Below are 23,715 nucleotides of genomic sequence, written 5' to 3'. Positions count from 1 at the left end.
CCTTTCTAACCTATCGGATTGACAAAGATCCAAAAACTTGTGACACACTGATGGGAAGTCCATCAGGACATGGGCACAGTCACACACTGCTGGTGGGTGTACAGAATGCTACACCCCTGTGAAAGAGATTCATGCAAAGTAGCCACTTACCATGTTTTTAAACTTTCCTCTGTATCAATGGATATTTCCCGTCATTTCTTATTTTGCATACATTTCACCCTTTCCTCTTGATTTAAGGTAGCTTGTGGTCTGCCTGTTTGTTGATTTTTAACACCACTTTTCTATTACTTTTCTGTTTTCTACCCCATTTATTTCTGCTTTATTTTTATTATTTTCTTTCTTGTACCTTCTTCTAGCTTATTTTATGGCTTTTTAAGCTTTATTTTCATTCTTTTATTTTTACCGATACAAATTTTTTCTTATAAATGGTTTACTTATATCCCATAAATTTTGACATGTGCTGGGTTCATTATCATTATTTCTTAGAAATTTTATAATTTTAAAGTTTCATTTCCCCCTTTACCCGAGACTTAAGATTTTAAAAATTTCCAGGTGGAAGGACTTTCCTGGTTTTAAAATTTTTGTCCTAATTTTCAGTTTCATTTCACCATGATCTGGGAATGATGTTTGTGTAACTTCTACTTTATGAAACTCACTGAGGTTCCTGTTGTGACCTAATACACAATCAAATTCTGTGAAGGTTCCATGAGTACTTGAGAAGAAGGTATATCCTCTATTATCAGGGTGTTAAGTTCAATATACAGCCATAGATCTATCTTACTGATTTTGCTTTTTTAGGTCTTCTATATACTTAATAAGTTTCTATCCATGTGACCTGAGTGATGGGTTAAAATATCCTATTACTAGTTGTTTTTGTTTATTCCTCCTTGAGCTCTTACAGTTTCTGTTTTGTAAAGGCAGTTGTTATTTGTGCATAGATAGTCATAGCTTTTTATAGAGTATACTCTTTGTTGTGTTTAATGGTTTTTGGCTTGAATTCTACTTTGTCTGATATAAAGATTATAAGCTTTGCTTTCTTACTGCTTCTTCCATTTGCCCGATAAACCTTTTGTCTATCCTTTAATTTTTAGCCATTTCTGACTCCTTTCATTTCAGGTGTGTCTTCTAAACAGCATAGAATTAGGTTTTGCTTTGTGAGCTCTTTTGAAAATCTTTTCCTTTTACTAATAGGTGATTAAACCCACTTACATTTACTGATATGACAGATATGTTTAGCCTCAACATATAATTTTGTTATATTTACAGTGTTATGTTAATTTTATTTCTTTATGTAGTTTGTTTCTTTGGTTTTTTAAAAATTTCTTTTGATAAACTGGAAGATTTGGATTGACACATACACACTACTCTATATAAAACAGATAACTAATAAGGACCTACTGTATAGCACAGGGAACTCTCCTCAGTACTCTGTAGTGGCCTATATGGGAAAAGAATCTAAAAAGAATGGACATATGTATATGTATAACAGATTCAGTTTGCTGTACACCTGAAACGAAAACAACATTGTAAATCAACTATACCCCAATAAAAATTTTTAAAAAATTTTATTTTGGTATTTAAGAAGGTCTGTATTGTTGTTCTATTGATTACCTTTACGCTATTACTTTTTATAAAGCTCTTCATCCCCCTTCTGCTCGCTTGGCTTTCTACTATTTGGTTTGTCAGCCTGAAATTATACTCTCTCTATGTGACAATCATTGAGCTTATTTTACTTTTTTATTTTCTTCTCCCAAGCTTTAATTGTAATAACTACTTTATCAAAAATACGTAACATTTTAATACAATTCTCCATCGTTGTCCTCACCTTTGTTTTAACCTTAAATCTACAATTAAGCATATTATCATTCACCAACAGCCCTTCTGCCAAAGTTTCCCTCATTAACTCTTAGGTGGATTAAGCTTGCTCTCTAGATCATAAGTCAAAAAACTACAACTCTTGGCCAAATCAAGCCTGCTTTCTGTTTTTGTAGGGTCTGAGAGCTAAGAATAGCTTTTTTTTTTTAAGTTTTCTTTTCATTTTTTAAAAATTTAACTTATTTATTTATTTGGCTGCACAGCACAGCTTGTGGGATCTTAGTTCCCCAACCAGGGATCTAACCCGGGCCGCTGGCAGTGAGAGCGCAGAGCCCTAACCACTGGACTGCCAGGGAATTCCAGCTTTTACATTTTTAAATGGTTGAAAAAGATCAAAAGAATAACAATATTTCAGGATACATGAAAATTTTATGAAATTCAAATTCCAGCGTCCATAAATAAAATTTTATTGGAACATAGTCACACTGATTCATTTACAGATTGTCTACGGCTGCTTTTGGGTATAAGTTGAATTGTTGTGATAGAGGCTGTATGGCCTGCAAAGATTGAAATATTTACTACTATCTGGTCTTTTTTTTTTTTAATATAAATTTATTTATTTATTTATTTATGGCTGTGTTGGGTCTTCGTTTCTGCGTGTGGATTTTCTCTAGCTGTGGCAAGCGGGGGCTACTCTTCATTGCAGTGCACAGGCTTCTCATTGCGGTGGCTTCTCTTGTTGCGGAGCATGGACTCTAGGCACGCGGGCTTCAGTAGTTGTGGCACGTGGGCTCAGTAGTTGTGCCTCGCGGGCTCTAGAGCGCAGGCTCAGTAGCTGTGGTGCACGGGCTTAGTTGCTCCACGGCATGTGGGATCTTCCTGGACCAGGGCTCGAACCCGTGTCCCTTGCATTGGCAGGTGGATTCTTAACCACTGCGCCACCAGGGAAGCCCCCAAGGGCATTTTAATTGATCAATTCTGCCATTGCTAGGCCCCAGCTCTCACATCTTCTTTTCTATTTAGTCTTCGTTTCACTCTTGGCTCTGGCATGGGCTACAGAGCTAGTTCTGCTTCTTTTGAGTATTTTTCTCTCCTTATGTGTAATTTGAAGTGTGTGGAATTCCATCTCCTAGTTATGCTATTGAAGTGGGTTATGTGTGGTTTTATTTGCTCTCCTTGCTGATCTGAATTTCTTTCTGGAGGACGGTGTGGAGAGATTTGAATTTAAGGGGCCAGCATTATTCTACGGGAACTCAGAACTCACTATTAGTATCTACTTTTACATTTGTATAACACATATTCAGAAACATATACTTGAACATTGTGTACCCAGTATTTACAGGACATTCATTTGAAATGAGGCTCTAATAATGAAGATGTGTTATAAATTTACCTGTCACTGTTCTTTATGTTCAATTCCATGCATCTATGAGATAGTTGGCCATGGTTAGGGCTACCATTAGTAACTGTGAACAGGGTCAGATTTTAATAGGGTGATTGTGTTATATTTTTCTGCCCCTTACATAATTTCTCCTCCTAAACTTCTAATGATAGGAAATTCATAATGAGTATTTCATTTCTTTGGCTGAAAGTAGTGATGGCAAATATATTCCAACTTCTGAGTAAACTCAAATTGCAGAATCTAGACTCAGCAGGAAAGAATGTTTGTTGCTTTGATTACTTATATCTTCCGTGGGTCTGGGACAGGGAAGCAATGACATTAATGTCAGGGATTTGCCATTCTTGGCGTACAACTCTGTCTTCTGTTAAAATGCAAATAATCTTGGGGAGATATAATACATTTTCTTTGTCACAGCCCTTTTTACTTCAGTGTGAATTATCTTATTACATAGGTTGCAAGCGTAAATGCCAACTGAGAAGGAAGGCAGGTAGTATAAAAAAGTGAAGAGGGCAGTATGGCTACTCTGATGGACTGGAGAGTTCATGGGCCTTTTGGGAGCAGCCCCTATTTAGCTGCAGTCAATGGTTTTCATATTATTTTTGCAAAACAAAAGACTAGAATAGTGTGTAGCACATAGGTACTCAAAAATGTGTGGATGAATGCGTGAATGCACATCTGGGAATGTCAGATCTTTTTATTTTTAAAGAGAGGCTAGAAATTTTATGTAAACCAGAGATTTTATGTAAAATCTCTAGACTTAAGTCTTTAAATTAGTTGGGAGCATTTAACAACTTCTACGTATGTCAAGTAAAACCTGCCTAGTTTATCAGATTCATTTCTGAGTTCAGGTTTTGTTAGGGGGTAGAAGGCAGGACTAGGTTTCTGATTTGGGGGATGGAGAAAAAAGGGAGATTGAGACCGTGGGCTTTAGTAATGAAACAGAACAGAGCTAAAAGGTTGAAACAGTAACTGAGCCCATGACCTTGGCCTCATTAGTGGGAATGCTGCTGAGACAGTAAGTAATCTAAATATTTTTCTTTCCTACCTACTCAAATCACAAAAGATACACACACTATTATTTCCAATAAAAATAGAACTATATTCACCAATTTGCTGTGTATGCTAACAACTAATTCTGTTTATTTTGGGGCAAAAGACATACCCATCACTGGACCCCATAAACTCATGTCATTTTTTTTTTGTGAATGTTTATTTATATATTTGATCTTGATTGCCCATTGCATCTCTTATTTTTAAAATTTAGCTTTTTTTCTCCCTCTGTTGATGGGTTCTTATCTCTACATTTTATATTTCACTGTTTCAAAAGACTAGACTGGTGCCTGTCGGCAAGGAGACTTACGCCAGCTAATCCAAGGGCAGGATTTGGTCAGGGAGATCAAACTAATAACATACAGCAGATAGGAATAGAAACCAAAGACACTAATGGTTTATTTGGGTTTTGTTCAATCTTGGAACAGGCTGTATTTTAGCCATGACAAAGGAAGAATCTATTGTGCCATCTGGCTTTCAAAAACTCCCACAGCCTTCTATGTTGGTAAGTCTTAACTAGTGCCATGTCTGCAATATCCTATATGATAATCCTTGAGCATGTGCTATTACAGCCTGGAGTAGCACCGAGCATGTGCAATGCTTTACCACATTTTCCCACTGGCATAAAAATTTTCATCTCCCCAAAACCAAATAGTTCAACTAGGTTCAAAAGTCATCTGACCTTTCAACTACTCATGGGTTGACTAATGCCAGCTTTACCACCAAGGTGAATGATATAAAAAGACTTATTGCCTCTCTGTGAGGTGGTGGGGAAACTACTAAACTGTTTGATAACTTCAGAGGGTTTGGATTTATCAGAATTCTGTCTGGAGGCAGCACAAAATCTTTTAACAAAAACTGCTTCATTTCAAAAATTTCCACTTTCTTTCATAGCAAAGTACACTTGTTCCTAATTTCTTAATAGCGGGCATCTCTCTTAAGCACTGTGTACCCAGTATTAGCTTGGTTGCTTGCTATGAGTAAAATCCAAAGTCTAATATGTACTCTCTCTTGATATTATTTTCACTTAACCCCATAATTTTATTAGTTAATGTTGCAAAGTATTTGGACCTATGGAATACAGAAAAGACACTGTGGTATTGTTATTTGCTATATTTAACATCTATGTTTAATTAAAATAAAGTTCAAGATCAAAGGGAATCTAGGTTCTTCCTTCAAGGAACAAAAGGCAAAACTGAATTAAGGTTGAAACAAAGTTATCTACAACATAAAAAGTGGGGCTGGTTGATTTGGTGAAACCTATGAATATCAAAAAGCAAAATCTGCCTCTTCTGTACCAGGTGGTAGAACAGCACAGATTGCTTGCTGTCAAAATCCCATTTGTACTCATTTTTGGTCATAGCCACAACTAGTTTATCTGAGAACTCACAACCTCCTCTGATGTTCCATGTACATATGCTAGCCTTCAGTCTCCTGATCATTTGATCAGGACATGAAGCTCATTTAATATAAAAGAAATGAAATGGAATCAAGAGTTTTTGTTTTTTTACAAAGCACCATATCATAAGTCTTTTCTTCCAGTTAAAAATTTCCTGTTGCCAATTCAACGTGATAATGAGACATTTGTGAGGCCCTTCCTTAGAAACTCTCATGGTAAGCAATTACTCTAGATGTTAACTATAATTTCTTATATAAGATCTACATTAATTAGATTGGCAAAGCTATAATGAGGTTTTAATCAGCAGAAAATTACAGTGGGTCATCTTGGATCCTCTTAATTTGTTCATTATTATCCCACAGAGATCAACAGGATCCCCAAGAAAGGAGCTCTTGAGGAGCCATACTGTGATCTAGGATTCCACATGGGTCTTGTCTATATTGGAGGATCCAATACAATGTGGTGCTCTTATTTAAACACTATCCACACTTTGGTGAGCTTGTGAGTCTACCCAGGGAAGACCACCTTGTGAGATTATCCCTAGCTAAGAATCTAGTCTTCCCTGAACAAATGATTCATCTGGAAGGAGGTCCTCATATATGTTCCTTAACTAGGTCTAAAATATACAGGGGAGTCACATGTTTATGCTCCAAGTCTGAAATCTAAAATTCTGATACACTAGCCTCTGACCATCTCATTTTAGCTATTCAGCTTGCTCACAGCTATAACTACCCTACGGTATCATTGATAGTTCTAGACACTTGGACCCACCTCTTGTTTAGAATGCCATTAGTTTCTTCTTGCTATTTGCCTTCCCTACTAAGTTTGATACTTTGGTTGACCACTTTAAAAACGTTATTAGCAGCACCTATAATTTCCTTATCTGTTTTGTCTTCTTTCTGCACTCGTCCTGCAAGCCTCCGTTTTGGTGCAACTTGGTCCTGTCTGCCAATTCCAACTTCCATACTGCCATTAGGGTGATTTTTCTAACCACAAATCTGAGCAAATCATTTTCTTGTCCTAATGAAAGACCATAAAAAACTTCCCATTTGCTCTTAGGATAAATTCCAAGCTCCTTACCATGACTTAAAATGCCTTTCGTGATCTGCCCCTGCTTATTATCTTCATTTCCTGCCACTATATCCTCCATTTGTGCTGCCTCAGGTTTTCCAATATATTTGTATTTAATAAAACATATTATGCTTTTTCACCTCTCTTTAAAGGGAATATAGCTAAGCTCCAAATGTATGTGTCTCCACCCTGTAAGATGCCACCTCTTTGTTTTGACTGTGATAAATCAGATACTCTGCTGGTGATCCTGGCCCTCCCCATTCTGGCTGTTCTATATGAAAATTCAGTCACATTTCTGAAGTTTAAAATGGGTTAACCTGCCATCTGTTTCAAAGCCATTGCTCTAATTTAGTTTATTCTTATTCACTTCAGAGTAAGTATAGCTTAACGACTTACGCAATGTGGGTCTAAAAATATTCATATAACATATCTATATATGTATCCTATATATATAATTTGGATGAGCAGAAACTAAGCTAAACAGGAGTGAAATTTCCTTTATGCAAAAGAATTCAAATTATTTACTTTTTTTTTTTTTTTTTTTTTTTTTTGCGGTACGCGGGCCTCTCACCGCCGCGGCCTCTCCCGTTGTGGAGCACAGGCTCCGGACGCGCAGGCTCAGCGGCCATGGCTCACGGGCCCAGCCGCTCCGCGGCATGTGGGATCCTCCCGGACCGGGGCACAAACCCGCGTCCCCTGCATCGGCAGGCAGACTCTCAACCACTGCGTCACCAGGGAAGCCCTCAAATTACTTACTTTGAAAGAGATTTCTTGAGAGAGAATTTTTCCCTTGAATTTGCAAGATTGATTCTTGCTGTTGTAAAACTTCTTAAGCATGTAAACCTCCAAAATTACTAACATGCTGCCCAGTCCTCTTTTACTATGCCTTCCAGTGGATCTTTATCTATTGGGCTGGCCAAAAAGTTCGTTCGGGTTTTCCATACGGTGGTACCAAAAACCCAAACGAACTTTTTGGCCAACCCCATATTTCACAAATCCTCATTTTAATTTCTCTACCCAGGCTTAGACAGTGGTGTATGGGAAGTACTTAGTAGGGTGAATACCTCTCCTTGAGACAAAACAGTAATCTCTTGATGCAAGACTTATGTTTAGTATCCATTACTCACTCACCCAAGAAATTATCTCTCCTTATGTCTTAAACTACAGCATGCTAGAGTTCCAAAAAAAAAAAAATAGAAGTATAGTATTTGCCTTTCATTAAAGTGCCTTCATTTTCAGCAATAGGTGCTAACTATGGTTCTGAAATTAGTTGTATGTGGCACAGGTTCTTCCTGTCATTTTAGTATGTTTAATTCAGATTGAATCTATACTTTTATTTATGACAGGTAAAAGTGCCACTTAACATAGTGGGGATAAAACTTATGGGACATATTACACCAAAAAGGTGATGTCAGATGCAAATATAAACCTTTTTTTAAAGAAGAGTTCTGATAAATGCATGGATGGCAGATTTATAATTAGACTGAAGTTATACCACCATTTTCCAGATCCCTGCCTAGAGAGATGGCTAGAAAGTTGGTAGATTCATGGGCAGGAGGCAAAGTCAATGCTAACGCAGAAACTGCCATCATTATCATAAATGGGTCCACAAGAGTGAACTGAAAGTAGTAATAAGTATAAATGTGACACCAAAAGGATTGATTATGGTCTATAGGATAAAGTAAAATGCTTCTTAGCATTTTATGTTGAGTCATTTCTTGAATGTTATAAGCTATAATGCATTTTAAAGAAAATGTGTTTCAACCTAGATATGGCCTCCAGATAGAAATACAAAACCATTTGAAGGGCCAAAACACCAAGGAAAAGGGAAATTAGTAAAATAAAGGCAAAGTTACAGATATTATAGACCAGGCAGAAGGAAACAACAAACCCACTAGAGGATTCTTGTGAAACAGATATTCCAGCTCTGAAAAAACTGTTCTAGATGACTTTGGGAGGAAGGAAAACAAAAGTAGTTTATGTTAGGATAAACTGTATGCTCATTATGCTTATCTCAGCTCAAATTAATAATCCTAATAATAATCCTGTTCCACTAATAATAAGCATTAATCTTTACTTAGATCTGCTAAGCAATGTCCTGGGTGTTTTACATGTTTCCCTTCATTTAATTAAAAAGAAAATCTATCAGGAAGGTATTATCAACATTCCCACTTTATAGACGAGGAAACTGAGGCACGGAGGCATTAATGAAGCTACTAGTAAGTGAAAGAGATGGTTTTTGTTAAGTGTATTTATCTATACTTAGCAAACTTTGTGGGAAGGGGCATTGTCTATCTAGATCTGATGGGGGAAAAAAACTCCATTTCAATTCTCTCCATTAAAAAAAAATAAGTTCTTGAATTTTCCAAAATCAAAATTTGCCTTACTCTATTTTGTTTCTTCCCTGTATTATAAAGTATTTGCATTTTTTTTTTGTGATGGAGGCAAAATAAACACACTCCACTCCTCTCATTCTATCACTTTCAGCATGTTCTTACTCCACCGTCATAACAACCCTAGAAAGTAGAGCAATTTGGACTAGTATAAAGGAGGCAGAAGAAAGCACTAAAATCATTGTTACTCGATTTTGATGCAGAGAGCAAGGTGCAGTAGGCCCTTTGCCCTCTCGAATAGTTTCATCCCTAAACTTTCAATCACAGAATTGGGCTCAATATTCTATCTCTCCTAATTCTGTATTAACAACCATTCTGGTCAACTTTCTACATGTGGGCTATATAGTATGTCATGGCAAGGAGATTCATGGACTTAAATTATTTCATCTGTAGAGTTTGGACACTACCTGCATCCCCTGAAGATGGTATGAATCACTACTAATTTCATGGCAAAAGAAGAAGAACATTGATATCATTAACTGATGATATTGGGTTTGAGAGACAGAAATCCCTACTCCCCAAGTCATTCAATGCAACAGTCCATTTGACCCCAGGCACAATGTATTCTTGTGAGTTTCTATTGCCTCTTATACAAACTGCTGACTGTGGAGAAACTTGATCAAAACATCAAAGATTACCAAAGAAGCCGAGTTTGTGCCCTTCACAACCATTGATGAAGCACCTTAACCTCGCCTCCTCTTGATGCCTTGCAAATGGTCATCTGTCTTCCTGACTACTACTTCATATGGCTTATTTGTAAATTCAAGCAAATGTGCTTCTGACTGGCACTGATACATCACTGATGCCAAAATATCAGAGAGGATGAAGTGTAAGGACATATTTTTTGATTCAGATGGAAAATATTACAGATTTATGGGTAAGTGATGACAATAGCCATTCCATAATATCTTCAAATAATCAGTATCTTTCCATGCCTCCCTTCACTGAATTTTATGACCTCAAAACTTATTCAAAGAAATTATCTACTTGCTGACCCAAAAGGTATAGTGGGTAGGAGTGGGGATGGGGCTGGTTGCCTGAATAATCCAGCTCTGACTTTTCACTTGTTGGATTTGCACTGCTTTCCAATGACCACTTACAGAGCCATAATGCACAGAACATCTATTGATGGCCCATTGATACTGATGTGATTTCCCGTAGTGGATTGAGGGCAGCACAGCCTATAGCCATTCGTATCTAAAGGTTATGTATAATGGATAATAGAGGAACATGAAATAGCAGAAAGAAATTTGCACGGGAAACAGAAGCGGTAAATAGTTTCAGTGAAAGATCTTACTTGGGTTATACAGAAACTGCAAAGGGGGACTGAAAAAAAACCAGATGACTCTTATAGACTCAGCAAGAGTTGAGAGTGAAATGGTTTCATATTTTGAAATATAATACTTTTTTATTTCAACCACAGAAAGCCATTTAAAAATCATCTTGTATGTTACAGTTCTTATGCGACATCTTTCACTTGAATGCCTCTTTATGAATTCTTACTCTGCCCTCCTGAGGTGGTCAGTGATGGATGAGGTAAGTAGAGGAAGAGATTTTAACTGATTATCCAAAGTCACATAATGTCCAGTCCATGACAGAACTCAGAACAAAGTTCCAGTGTTTGCCATCAACATCTCCTCATTTTGAACCCACTCAACCTACTGTGCTAGTATTTAGCCTGATACTTCTGCATTTTCAAAGTCACACAGAAAAGCATTTCAACAGATATCTCTCACTGATCCACAAATCTCAGTTGCAGTAACTACTGCAATGGATGACCTGGTAAATCTAATTTAATTTGTGATTTAATAAGAAAAAAAATGGTGGATTTATTTAGTAGACCAAGAAGTAAATGATCTGTAAGTTCTGCTGCAGTGCTAGAAGGGCAGCAAGGCCTAGCACTCAACAGCATGTCCTCTGGGGTCAGTCTGCTTCTCTGGCTTAAAGCTCAAAGCTCAGGATCCCTACTTTTTAGTGCTGTGACCTCTATGTGATCTCTTACCTTGGCTGTGCCTCAGTTTCCTCATTTATAAAATAGATTTAATACTGATAGCTACCTTAAGGACTGTTCTGATAATGCAATGAGCTAATACAAGTAGAGTGCTTAGCATAATTTGTTTTTTTCAATAAACTTTTACCGACAGGGCTGCTATGGGCCAGGCACTCTTCTTAGTGCTGGGGTACAGCCATGAATAAAATGGCTAACTCTGAGAACCAGTGAATTTTAATAGTGAATAATGATTATATAGGTAGTTATGGTAACAACAACAATAATAATATTTAACATTTATAGTATACTTACTGTGTTTTAAGTCCTATTCCAAGTTCTTTAGTTATATTAACTCATTTAATTCTTATGAAAACCCTATGTTACAGATACTGTTTTAAGACAGTTTTACAGATGAGGAAACGGAGGCCTTAAAAGGGTGAATAATTTGCCCAAGGTAACATGCCTAAGAAGCGGCAGAGGTCTGAAAAATCCATGCTCATAACCGTTGTACTATACAACCTTACTGTCATATCAGATTTATATGCCATTGTTTACCCTATTAAAAAAGGCAGTCCTTGAAATAACTGAAACATTCTGCTTTCACTTTTTTTTTCTTCTGGCCGCACCACATGGCATGTGGAACTTCCCCGACCACGGATCAAACCCGTGCCCCCTGCAGTGGAAGCGCAGAGTCTTAACCACTGGACCACAAGGGAAGTCCTCCACTTTTGCTTCTGAAATGAATCAACATAATCTAACTAAACAAGTCTCAGAGTATATAATACAATTTTTTATATGAGTGGCCATATAATAAATTTAAATAGAAACATAGGTTTGAACACAGTATAAACCTATTAATAAGAAGCTTGCTATACCTGGATTTGTTTATTCCAGAGGTAAAGTCTTGAATCTAAAATATTATCTCTCTGTATAGTAAAAGTTAATAGAAGCTAACCTACAAGATAAGAGTTGGTCTCATAATTGAACAATAACATTTTAAAGGGCCTCTAATGTATTTCAACTTTTCAAATTACTCCTTGCTTTGAATGATACCATATTAAAACCCTGTTTATATTACAGTACTTTCTCATCTCCAACCTCCATTCCTTCAGCGCTATTCCTCATTAAACGTTATTACAAAACAAATAAACATACATGTTGGGTTATCCTGAAATGTCTGAGATAAAGGACACATTTTGATATTATAGGTTAATATTATCCACATTTAATAGAAGCATTGTTCAAACATATTCAGATTGTACGATGAAAATAGAAAAGAGATAATCATGAACATCAATATAGGCTATGATCCTATACTGTTGACATTATCAGTGACTCCCCTACAAAATATATCTGTTTATTTAACTTACTACCCTTTGTTCTGTGACTCTTATAAAAACTGGTTATGGGAAATTTCTTATTGTTCACGTTTTTTAATAAATCAGACTCAACAAAACTTACTTTTTTATAATTATAAGAAACTCTAAATCCCTTTTTAATCTATCTCTCAGAATCATATTCAATGTATCTTTGTGGGTAGCTCCCCTTCAATTAAGAAATCAGGCTAAACCTGAAAAGAAGATAAAAGTGACGTACTTAGAATTCTTTTTCTACCATGATATGTTATTCTTCTAGGAAAAGTGCTTCCACAAAATACATGTTTTTTAAGTTAATTTACATCTTAGACTGTAAAACCACTCAGACAAGGAAATTAATGTTCAGTCAAAATAAAATGCCAGCCAGAAAAATCAATACGATTTGCTATCAAGTAAGGGTGACTTTAATCAAGATGCCTCAAGAACAACATTTTTCTTAAAAGTGGAAAGTGTGCCTCACTACTGTTTTCTCTTCTACCCTCACAAACACAGTAACCACACAATTCTGCAGCCATTTACCTAGTGAAAATAAGAAGACATTTTTTTTAGTCCCAGTGTAAAACTCTGCATTCTTGGAAAGAGATTATGCCCTGGATTTTCCGATAGCTTCCAAGTAACTACTACTTTAATGAAATTGCTACCTGAAAGTTTGGTAGCAGTATTATTGTTTAACTATAATTTAAGAAGCTATTGTAGATTGGTACTTATGACTTCTAATGAGAAAACCGTAACAACCTTTTAATTGAAGCGGAAATGGTTAACTACAGTAATTGCAATCAATAAGACTGTGCTAGTAGCGTAAATATTTCTTCTCAAAGAGCAATCCTTATGCTCCTCAGCAGTATTTAAGGTTAGGAAGTACCAAAAAATAAATAAATAACCTAATTAGAAATCTATTTGTTTTTTTTTTTTTTTACATCTTTATTGGAGTATAATTGCTTTAAATGGTGTGTTAGTTTCTGCTTTATAACAAAGTGAATCAGTTATACATATACATATGTTCCCATATCTCTTCCCTCTTGCGTCTCCCTCCCTCCCACCCTCCCTATCCTACCCCTCTAGGTGGTCACAAAGCACCTAGCTGATCTCCCTGTGCCATGCGGCTGCTTCCCACTAGCTATCTATTTTACGTTTGGTAGTGTATATATGTCCATGCCACTCTCTCACTTTGTCACAGCTTACCCTACCCCCTCCCCATATCCTCAAGTCCATTCTCTAGTAGGTCTGTGTCTTTATTCCTGTCTTACCCCTAGGTTCTTCATGACATTTTTTTCTTACATTCCATATATATATGTGTTAGCATATGGTATTTGTCTTTCTCTTTCTGACCTACTTCACTCCGTATGACAGACTCTAGGTCTATCCACCTCATTACAAATAGCTCAATTTCGTTTCTTTTCATGGCTGAGTAATATTCCATTGTATATATGTGCCACATCTTCTTTATCCATTCATCCAATGATGGACACTTAGGTTGTTTCCATCTCCTGGCTATTGTAAATAGAGCTGCAATGAACATTTTGGTACATGATTCTTTTTGAATTATGGTTTTGAACCAGGGACCTTTCGCGTATTAGGCGAACGTGATAACCACTACACTACGGAAAGAGCTCTCTATTTGTTATTGATAATATTAAGCCTTAGTTCAAATTTGTAGGTCGCAGAGTAGAGAGAGAAACTCCCCCCGGCTCCCAACTCCACCACAAGCAAAACAATATGTTGATTAAGAAGAAAAGCGAAGCATGGAAAAAAGGGCTTACCAATCACATAGGCTAGTAACAAGGCCAAAGTCACTGTGATTGCAGTGGCACTCAAGGCCGTGCACTTCCAATTGCAGCACCTGTAGGGTTTGTTGAAGGTAAAGGCAGGTCTGGAAAAGGTGCTTCGAGGAAGTGGCCTGGGAGGAGGCGAGTACACAGTATTGGATGTCAGAGGGTAGTTCTGACTGGCTGCACTGAAGATGGCCGAGGAACCAGATCCATGTTTGAACAGGAAATGCCTGCGGAAAGGAAACAAAAGTTTGGGCTATCAAAACCAAAGCCACTTGCTACAGAAACACAAATCCCACTAATTTGAAACAATCATGCTATGACAAAGCACAGGACAACTAGGAGGAACTCAACAAAAGTTTCTTATACCTAACACTTAACTACAAAGTGCCATTGGTGATCTCCTTTTTGTTTTCCTATTTTAGACTTTTAAGAGGAGGAAAGAGGTCTTCTGTTCCCTGACTTGTTGACTAATGAAATTCTCAAATTCGAAGCATTAACATTCCACATTTGATGGTATTAACTATACTGCTCCCTTTCATTAAATATAATACTCAAAAAGAGAAAGAGAAGTATCATCAAGCATTTTGATAATATCAATGGCCTAGAGACCAGTATTTTATTTAGAGACCAGCTTTGACAGACATATTTTCACCCAATATTTTATTATAAAAATTGCCAAACACATAGCCAAAGGAAAGAATTTTATAATAAACACACATCTACTCAAGAGAATATCAAGTAAAGAGATTCAGTAAATCTGGAGTAGGTCCTAAGCATGTATTTTTTAATAAAACGTCCTAGGTAAGTTTGATGTGCGTATCCAGTTGAGCAGCACTGGCCTTAGAAATGCTAGATTCAAATTTTAAAAGATTGTTATCAAATAAACAATTTTAAAAATTAAAAAAAAACCAAAACCACAGATGTACTTGTCAACTAAATTCTATATTTAACATATGACTATATTCACTCTATCACATATTTATCCATCTCTCCATTCCTATCTTAGTCCATCTTTTTTTAAAACATTTCATTTCATTTTTTATTCAAGCATTTCAAAGTAAGCTGCATACATCGGTACACTTCCCTTCACATATTTCAACTTTCATATTATTATCTAGAGTTCAGTAATTTTTTTACAGATTTTTAATGTAAAATTTATACATGATGGGTTTGAGTTTTTTAGATTCCACATATGAGTGATATCATACAGTATTTGTCTTTCTCTGTCTGATTTATCTCACAGCATAATATCCTCGAGGTCCATCCATGAACTTGTTAAAATGAAGAGGAGAGTGTTGGTTACCGGGAGCTGAGAGGTGGGGGATAGGGAGATGTTTAAGGTTACAAATTTGCAACTAGCAGATAAATAAGTCTTGGAGATCTAATGCACAGTATTATTATAGACAATAATAATGTAAAATAAATATCAAACTTGCTGAGGCAGTAGACCTTAACTATTCCCACCACAAGAAAGAAATGATAATTATGTGACAGAGGTGTTAGCTAACATTACAAATGGCAATTGTACTGCAATATATAAATGTACCAAATCAACATGCTGGACACCTTAAACTTATAAACTGTTATATGTAAATATAATATAAAAAATTATACACAATGAAATGCACAAATTTTAAGTGTACATTTACTGAGACTTGAAAATGCAATCACCTGTGTAACCTAAACCCCTATCAAGATACAGAACATTCCCATCACCCCAGGAAGTGCCCTCCTGCCTTTTGAAGTAAATCCCTATTCCCTAACCCCCAAAGGCAACCACTATTTTGCATTTTTTCTACCCTACATTACTTTTGCCTGTCCTGGAACTTCATACTGCTGTCATGTTTGAATTACTAGAGGATGATTATTGACAGCTCATGACTATTGTAATATGGGTATTTCATAAACAGTAGTGATTTATTCACATGTAAGGAGTTGGCATAAAAATATGTTTTTGTGCAATACTCTACCCTTATCGGGTACTAAGTGCCATGCATTGTGTTAAACACTCATTATCTCAGTTAGTATTCATTCATATGAAATAGGCTACATTATTATCTGCATGGTGTATTTAAGGAAATGGAGGCCGAAAGAGGTTAAGTAACTTGCTTAAATCCACCTAGGAAATGAATAACAAAGCCAGAATGAGATCTCAAGCCATTCCAGCTCCAAAGTCCTCAATCTACTCTACTATGCTGCCTGGGGCAGTAAAATGCACTGCTAAACAAAAAACATTCTGGTGCCACATTTTCATGTAATACATCACAAGACCCTTCCGCTGAGCAAAGAGCCAACATCACCTTGTACATGTCACATACGCCCAAATGCATAAATCATTAAGAATATTTTAAGACTGATTTTAGCTTCCATTTTTAAAGAACAAAAGCATACATGTTTAAAGGAAAAAACAACTGTCAACATGCCAGTTAATGAAAATATCCACATTAGAGAGTTTTGCTTTAGTATATGAGGATAAAAGTTATTTAAAGGGCAGGATTGCCGAGGGGAGTGGAGATTCACACGCCTTTCTGGAAGATAATTTGGCATTACGTAACAAAAGACTTAAAATATGCATATTCCTTGTCCAAAAATTATGCCTATAGGAATTTATCCTTAGGAAATGATGTGTATGACAATGTATATAAAAAGTCATTCATTGAAGTGTTATTTATAACAGCAAAAGATAAACACCCAAATGCTCATTAATAGATAGTTGGGTAAGTATATTATTTTATAAACACGCAGTAGAATACTATACAGCCATTACAAATTGTACTGTAAAAGAATATCTATTCACTAGGAAAAGTGTTTACAGATATCACCAGGTAAAAGCAAGTAGGTTTCAAAACAATATGGGCAATAGAATACAATTTTTAAAATAAAAAAATATATATGCTCATGGAAAGATAATAATTTGTGTTACCTTTGGATAGTAGGGGTATTTTTTGAAGTTTTCTGCCTTGAGCTTGTATTGTTCTTGTAACTAGTATCAAAAAGATTGGGAGTGGGGTCAGTGGGAAAAATGCAGTGACTAATACCAACCACATGAATAGTGGGTTCTATTTATGCGAACATAATTTATTGAGCACCTAGAAAAGCCAGGCACCAAAGTAGGTACAGTATATGCAATATTTTGATCCTAATACATCTGTGGGGTTGATATTATTATTATAATCTTACAGATGATGAAACAGAGATCGAAAGAGGTTTAGTAGGAGCAAAGAGGTAATGATAATAGTTATCATAATAATGATAATAAGAGGTAACATTCATTAAGTGCTTACTTGTGCCAGACATTATTCTAATTAATTCAGAAAGCATTACATAATTTAATCTTCACAACAATCCCATTACAGTAAGTATGTACATTTACAGATGAGAAAACCAGTGCACAGAGAGGTTAAGTAATTTGTCCACGGTCACGCAGCTAGTACTGGTAAAGGCAACTTTCAAGTCCAAGCAGTCTGGCTCCAGAGCCATTGATCTTAACCACGACATTACAGTACAGTATATCAGGGTTCTGCAGTTAGTGGACACATGAAGCTTTGAATCCAGGCCTTATAGGGCACAGAAGAAGCATGCTTTGTGTTGATTTTGGCATGTGGATGATGTTGGATTGAGCCACACTTTTACCCTTTTTCTCTCAGGCCTTTGGGACCTGAGAGAAAAACGTGAGAATGATGGCTACAGAATCACAGAGTTAGAGAGATCTCAGAAATCAGCTAGCAGCCCAACACCCTCATTTTGCAGTTAGGGAAATGGAGGCCCAGAGAATAAAAGTGGATTATTTAAAAGAAACATCAGTAGTTAATGATATCAATGTAGTTAGAATCGAGGACTTGCAAAATAGTGTATTTCCACTACACTGTGCTACCTGCCAACCAGTCTTCACCAGATTACCACCAGGTTCTATCTAATCTTCTGGGTTAACTGACCAGGGCTAACCAAATACAATCTATTCAAACAGTACTTCATAATACATATCTATTTTTCTGTATGTCACACGTTCTCATAGTAAGTTTTAAAGACCACCTTAACTTTTTTGAATGAATGGGGAACCATTAGAAAGAAGCTAGTCTTCAGTCGTTAAGACTGTAAAGGAGTTATTGCTGCTTCTAAAGGCACTGAACGTATCCCCAGAATGGACAAACAGTATGTAGTAGAAATAAGAATAAACATATTTTATTGAAAAAGTGACTCACAGCATTATGTTTCTTCCATTTGATTGTACTTCCTCTTTAGTCCCTGAAATAATCACCTCCATGTCATAAGGAGGTAGATTTCTTCTTTAATGTCTGGTTATCTCTCCCAGCCTATGTTTTCCCCTTTGGCCATCTAATTGACTAGTTGAGGAAGAAGTATAGCACTTTACAAACAGCAGAGTGGAGAAGCCTCCCCATTTCCCCACCACAACTTTGTGGTTACACTGGAGGCGATAATATGTCACTTGCATATAACTGATCCTATACAGCAACACTCTGATATGTTCCTATGGGATAGAAGAGAAATCTAGCAGTATGGGGCTTTTTTATTCACTGTTTGGAGATTAAAATCTTCGATGCTTTGCGTATTTATGAAGGAGAACAATTGGATTTTTGAGACAATGTAAGTGGCCCCATATGCTGGATATTGATTTGGTTTGGTATATCATTAAGAGGTAGAAGAAAGACAAAGAAAGACAGAGAATTGTTGGCTATTATGATGGCAATTACAAGCAATAATCAATATCCCTGAGCACTGTAATTTCATCTTGATATATACCAAAGGATTTCCAAATGCAGTTTCATAAGTAAAATATTACAACATAATGAATAAATTCGACAGTTGCAGCAGAGCAACATTTAAACTAATTCATATTTGAGTGGAATCCAAATCACAGTCCTCAGTGAGGGTAGATAATAAAATGAGTTCACATACTAAGGTTCCTGTTTTCTTATTAACAAACTGAGATTAAGATTCTCTGCTGAAAGTGATCTATACTTTGATGTGCATCATGAACAACAGCAATGCAAATGCTATGTACTGTCAAAGGCTTTGCAGTCCATTGTTGGAAAGCGAAACTACTGCCTAAATGTGTTTTCATAGTCCCTGAAAAAAGTAGGAGCATAAAGACAAATGCACACTGCTAGACTTCAGCTATGTGCTCATAAAATCAGATCATCTGTCTAAGCACATTGCTTTTCCCAGGGGACCTGAGGATATACTAAAATGTTGCTATCAATTTCATACAATTAGGTTTTTTTCCACAGAGGAAATGATAAAAATGCAGTTCAAGAGTTTATGTGTAAGTAGTACTCTCCTTTGCATCTGTTTTAATATTCAATTTCAAATTTAAAAAGGAAAAGTAAGATATTGCCAAAAGGAAATGGGCATATAAGGAAATTGAAAAAAATATATATCTTTAAGACTGATGAGACCCAGTGCTGGTAAATGGGAATTTAATAAATATTCCTGTAAGGATTTTAAAATCATCTATAAAAAAGGGGAAAATGTACTTTCTCTTTTTAAACCCTACATACAACATAATTCTGAGGGTACCTGTTAGCACTAAATGATGCGATTTAATGTGGCACTTGAAATTCTATAGGAAATAGACAGAAATCTACAGCTTTCTAACAACAGATGCATAAATGACCAATGAATTTTTTCTTTTACATCTTGTAAACATACTTATGAGTCTCTAAACCTGCATTCCCTTAGCTACAAATATTAGACTAATTTTTATACCCAAAGGAAGGAATTCAACTTACCTCCAGTTAGAAGCTGAGGTTGATTTAAAAAAAATAATAAAGAAGAAGACTGCAATAAAAAGGCCTTGAGTCAAGGTGTTAGGGCCAAATCACATTCAGATAGGACAGTGGAATTCAGGTATTTATTCTTTTAAAAAAATTATTAAATGCATTTTTATTGTGATAAAAAACACAGAACACAAAATTTACCATCCTATACCGTTTTTAAGTGTATAGTTCAGTAGTATTAAGTATATTCACATTATTGAGAAAGAGATCTCCAGAACTTCTTCATCTTGCAAATGTGAAACTCTACACTCATTAAACAACTCCTCTTTCCCCCTCTCCCCAGCCTCTGGTAACCACCATTCTCATTTCTGTTTCTACAAATTTGACAATTTTAGATATGTCATATAAGTAGAATCACACAATATCTGTCTTTTTGTGACTTGTTTACTTCACTTAATTTAACGTCCTCAAGTTTTATCTGTGTGACTGGATTTCTTTCCTTTTCAAGGCTGATGACTTGTACGTATATACTATATTTTGTTTAGCCATTCATCTGTCGATGAACATTTGGGTTGCTTCCGCCTCTTGGCTACTGTGAATAATGCTGCTATGAACATGGGTGTGCAAATATCTCTTTGAGATCCTGCTTTCAATTCTTTTAAGTATATACACAGAAGTGGGATTGCTGGATCATATGTCAGCTCTATTTTTATTTTTTTGAGGAATCTCCATACTGTTTTCCATAGTAGTTGTATCATTTTACATTCCCACCAACAGTGCAAAGGGTTCCATTTCTCCACATCCTTGCTAACACTTGTTATTTCTTGTCTTTTTGATGATAGCCATCCTAATGGGTATGAGGTGATACCTCATTGTGGTTTTGATTTGCATTTCTCTGATGGTTAGTGATGCTGAGCATCTTTTCATATGCTTGTTGGCCGTTTTTCATATCCTCTTTGAAGAAATGTCTATTCATAGGTATTCATTCTTATGCCTCCAAAAACATGAGAAGATAAAAGAAAATGTCATGCTGAGTCAGCCCCATTTTCTTCTCTGACAAGAATATCTAGTGAATATCTAGTGTTCTTTTGTGGCAAAGCGTGGTTACTGGCAAGATATCAACCTCAACATCTCTAGTTTTTGCATAATAGCCTATTCTTGATATTCCTTTTTAGGATAAATGCTCCTAAAAAGAGTATTTATCTAAACTCTCTCTGAGCCTAAATGGTATTATCAGCTTGGACAACCTCTTGGGGGTAACAATTTTTTTTTGTTATTAACAACTATATAAAGGTGGATTTCATTTTATTTGCCCTAGGTTTCTTTCTTCCAAATTTTAAGTCACCCTGTCCATATGTCCCATTCAAACCTTATATGCCAAGTGTTCATAAAAAAGTTTATAGTCTCTCCATGTTGTTCATAATTTTTAAGAGATTTTTAAAAAAATATACTTGCAGGATATATATATCTAAACCTTAATTTTTCTAGGCTTAAGCCTTAGTTCTATAATCTATTCTTAAATGGTAATACTCTATGGTCTAGATTGGTATTCATGTGATTTTCCAAATGAGGTAGTTAGCAGCTAATGGGAGAGCTCTTTTAAAAACCTTTTTTGTGGCTATTATTCCCTCTTGTCTTTTAATCAGAAGTAGTATCTACCCTACCTCCTCAACTGCCTCTGGATTGTATATTCCGTTAGGGCAGGGACCAAGTCAACTTCTAGGTTCCTTGTCTCATACTTCAAAGGTACTCAATGAATATATATTGATTTGCATGATGTTTTTGCTTTTTCTAAAGGCTCTTGATTCTCTGTACAGAATGAATGAGGCTTGGGGACTCTAAAATAACTGTTTCACTCGTGAGCAAATATCTCCTGGTTTCCTGAATATAAAAGGACAATTACAAGCTTTCATTTTATTTTCACATAATCTAAAGGAAACAAATAAGTCAAAAAATAGTTGAGTCACATTTCGTCTCTATTTGAGACATCTGAGTAAGGAAAGAATTATTGTTAATAAAAATACTAATAATTAGAAATAATCGCTGTGAATGATAATGGCAATAGCAATGACCACTTACTGAACATCTATGTGCCAGGCACTCTGCTAAAGTAATTTGTGGGGTTTGTTTTCTCACTGAATCCTCAAAGTAACCCTATAAAGTAGATGATATTATCCACATGTCATAGTTTAGGAGGCTGAGGTTGAGCTACTAAGTTTAAGTACATTTCCCAAGGTCACGCAACCAGTAAATGATAGAATCTACTTCAGTTTTTCTGATTACTAGGATGCAATCTACATGAGAGTAGAAATTTCGTTTGTCTTATTTATTGCTGTATCCCCAGCATCTAGAATTGTGCCTCACAAAGACTAGGTGCTTAATAAATATTTTTACTTCTATGCACGAACAATGAAACCCATTTACTTAACCACTGTGCACATACTAACTCATGACATCCCTGATGTCACTCTTACTGCTAATCATTAAGGTAATAAAATCTTCTTAAATCACATGATCATCTGGCATTTCTCTGTTCAGAATGAACATATATGAGCGTATTATTCCACTGAATATGTTTTTATGGATATATTTATTTCAACTCTTTTAATTATAGAATTGACAAATGATATTAGGAGGATACATACTTATGAAAGTGAACTGTCACGTCTCCTTGTTTAGAATACATCAGAACATTTTTCATTCAACAGTGTATCAGACTTCCCAATATAAATTAAACATTTCTGTAACAGGACATTTAGAGATACATTGGAGCTAGCAGGGTTGGAATATATATATATATATATATATATATGGCATATATATAAATGCTAGAGAAAGAAAATACTACATATTCTATAATGTTTGACCAAGATGCTTTAGTAGACTCCAAAATAAATGAAAATGAACAATTATCCTCCACTTCATAATAATGCCCTTTCAAGTCATCCTCTCTATCTCTAAGTTAAATCCATGCTCTATAGATGTACTTTTTAATTTAAAAATCGATATTAAAAAATCCTACACCACTTGAAGGGTAAATATCAAATTAGTATTTTCTATTAATGTACACGTTCCTGTATTAAAAGGATAAGGCCAACATATAAAAATTATTTACTTAGATTAGTAATCTTACCATTTTTTCATTCTCTTTGTATTTAAAGGTAATTTAGGTCCCAAGATATGGTGTGGAAGCTGTAATCCTTTCAAACTAGAAACAATCTGGAAAGCTACTGATGGGTGAGACTTTCAATCCTCTTATGATTTTATACATCTTCTCCATGAAGGCATAACAAAATGCCACCCCACAGTTTTCAAGAGTTCATTTCCCACCAGGGAACCATTTTAAATGGGAACAAACATGGAACCTAGGCAAAATTTATTAGCACACGTTTAAAATTAAACCAGACCCCAAATTTTCTAAGATTTAAGAGAATTTCATTCATTTTATAAAGAAATTCAATTATGCTTCCCTTTATAAAAGCTGAAAGTCCATTCCCAATTTTACTCACCAGAGCAACCTGCTGATTTTGTAGAATTGGTCTTCACTGGTTACTTGGCTTATTTATTTATTTCTCTTTTTAGAGGAGTGGATAGCGGGCAGAGTATCATATACCTTAATTACCTTTTTATTCACCCTCACTTTCCTCAGATATGTATTATCCTCGTTTGTTTTATGAGCCAGTTGACATGGTATACTTTTCTGTATCAT

General features: G+C 35.7%; 1 protein-coding gene across 1 annotated transcript in view; it reads right to left on the bottom strand.

Annotated features, from left to right (window-relative positions):
• TENM1 (teneurin transmembrane protein 1) overlaps window positions 1-23,715 on the bottom strand; it is a 361,765-nt gene that overhangs the window by 321,672 nt on the left and 16,378 nt on the right. Inside the window, exon 3 of the mRNA XM_067722679.1 lies at window positions 14,257-14,495. Within this exon, the coding sequence (XP_067578780.1) occupies window positions 14,257-14,495 (239 nt within the window). The remainder of the gene's footprint in view (window positions 1-14,256; window positions 14,496-23,715) is intronic.

This window comes from Pseudorca crassidens, chromosome X (genome assembly GCF_039906515.1).
Source record: "Pseudorca crassidens isolate mPseCra1 chromosome X, mPseCra1.hap1, whole genome shotgun sequence".
Taxonomy (NCBI): domain Eukaryota; kingdom Metazoa; phylum Chordata; class Mammalia; order Artiodactyla; family Delphinidae; genus Pseudorca; species Pseudorca crassidens.
This window is presented reverse-complemented; position numbering and strand designations above follow the sequence as displayed.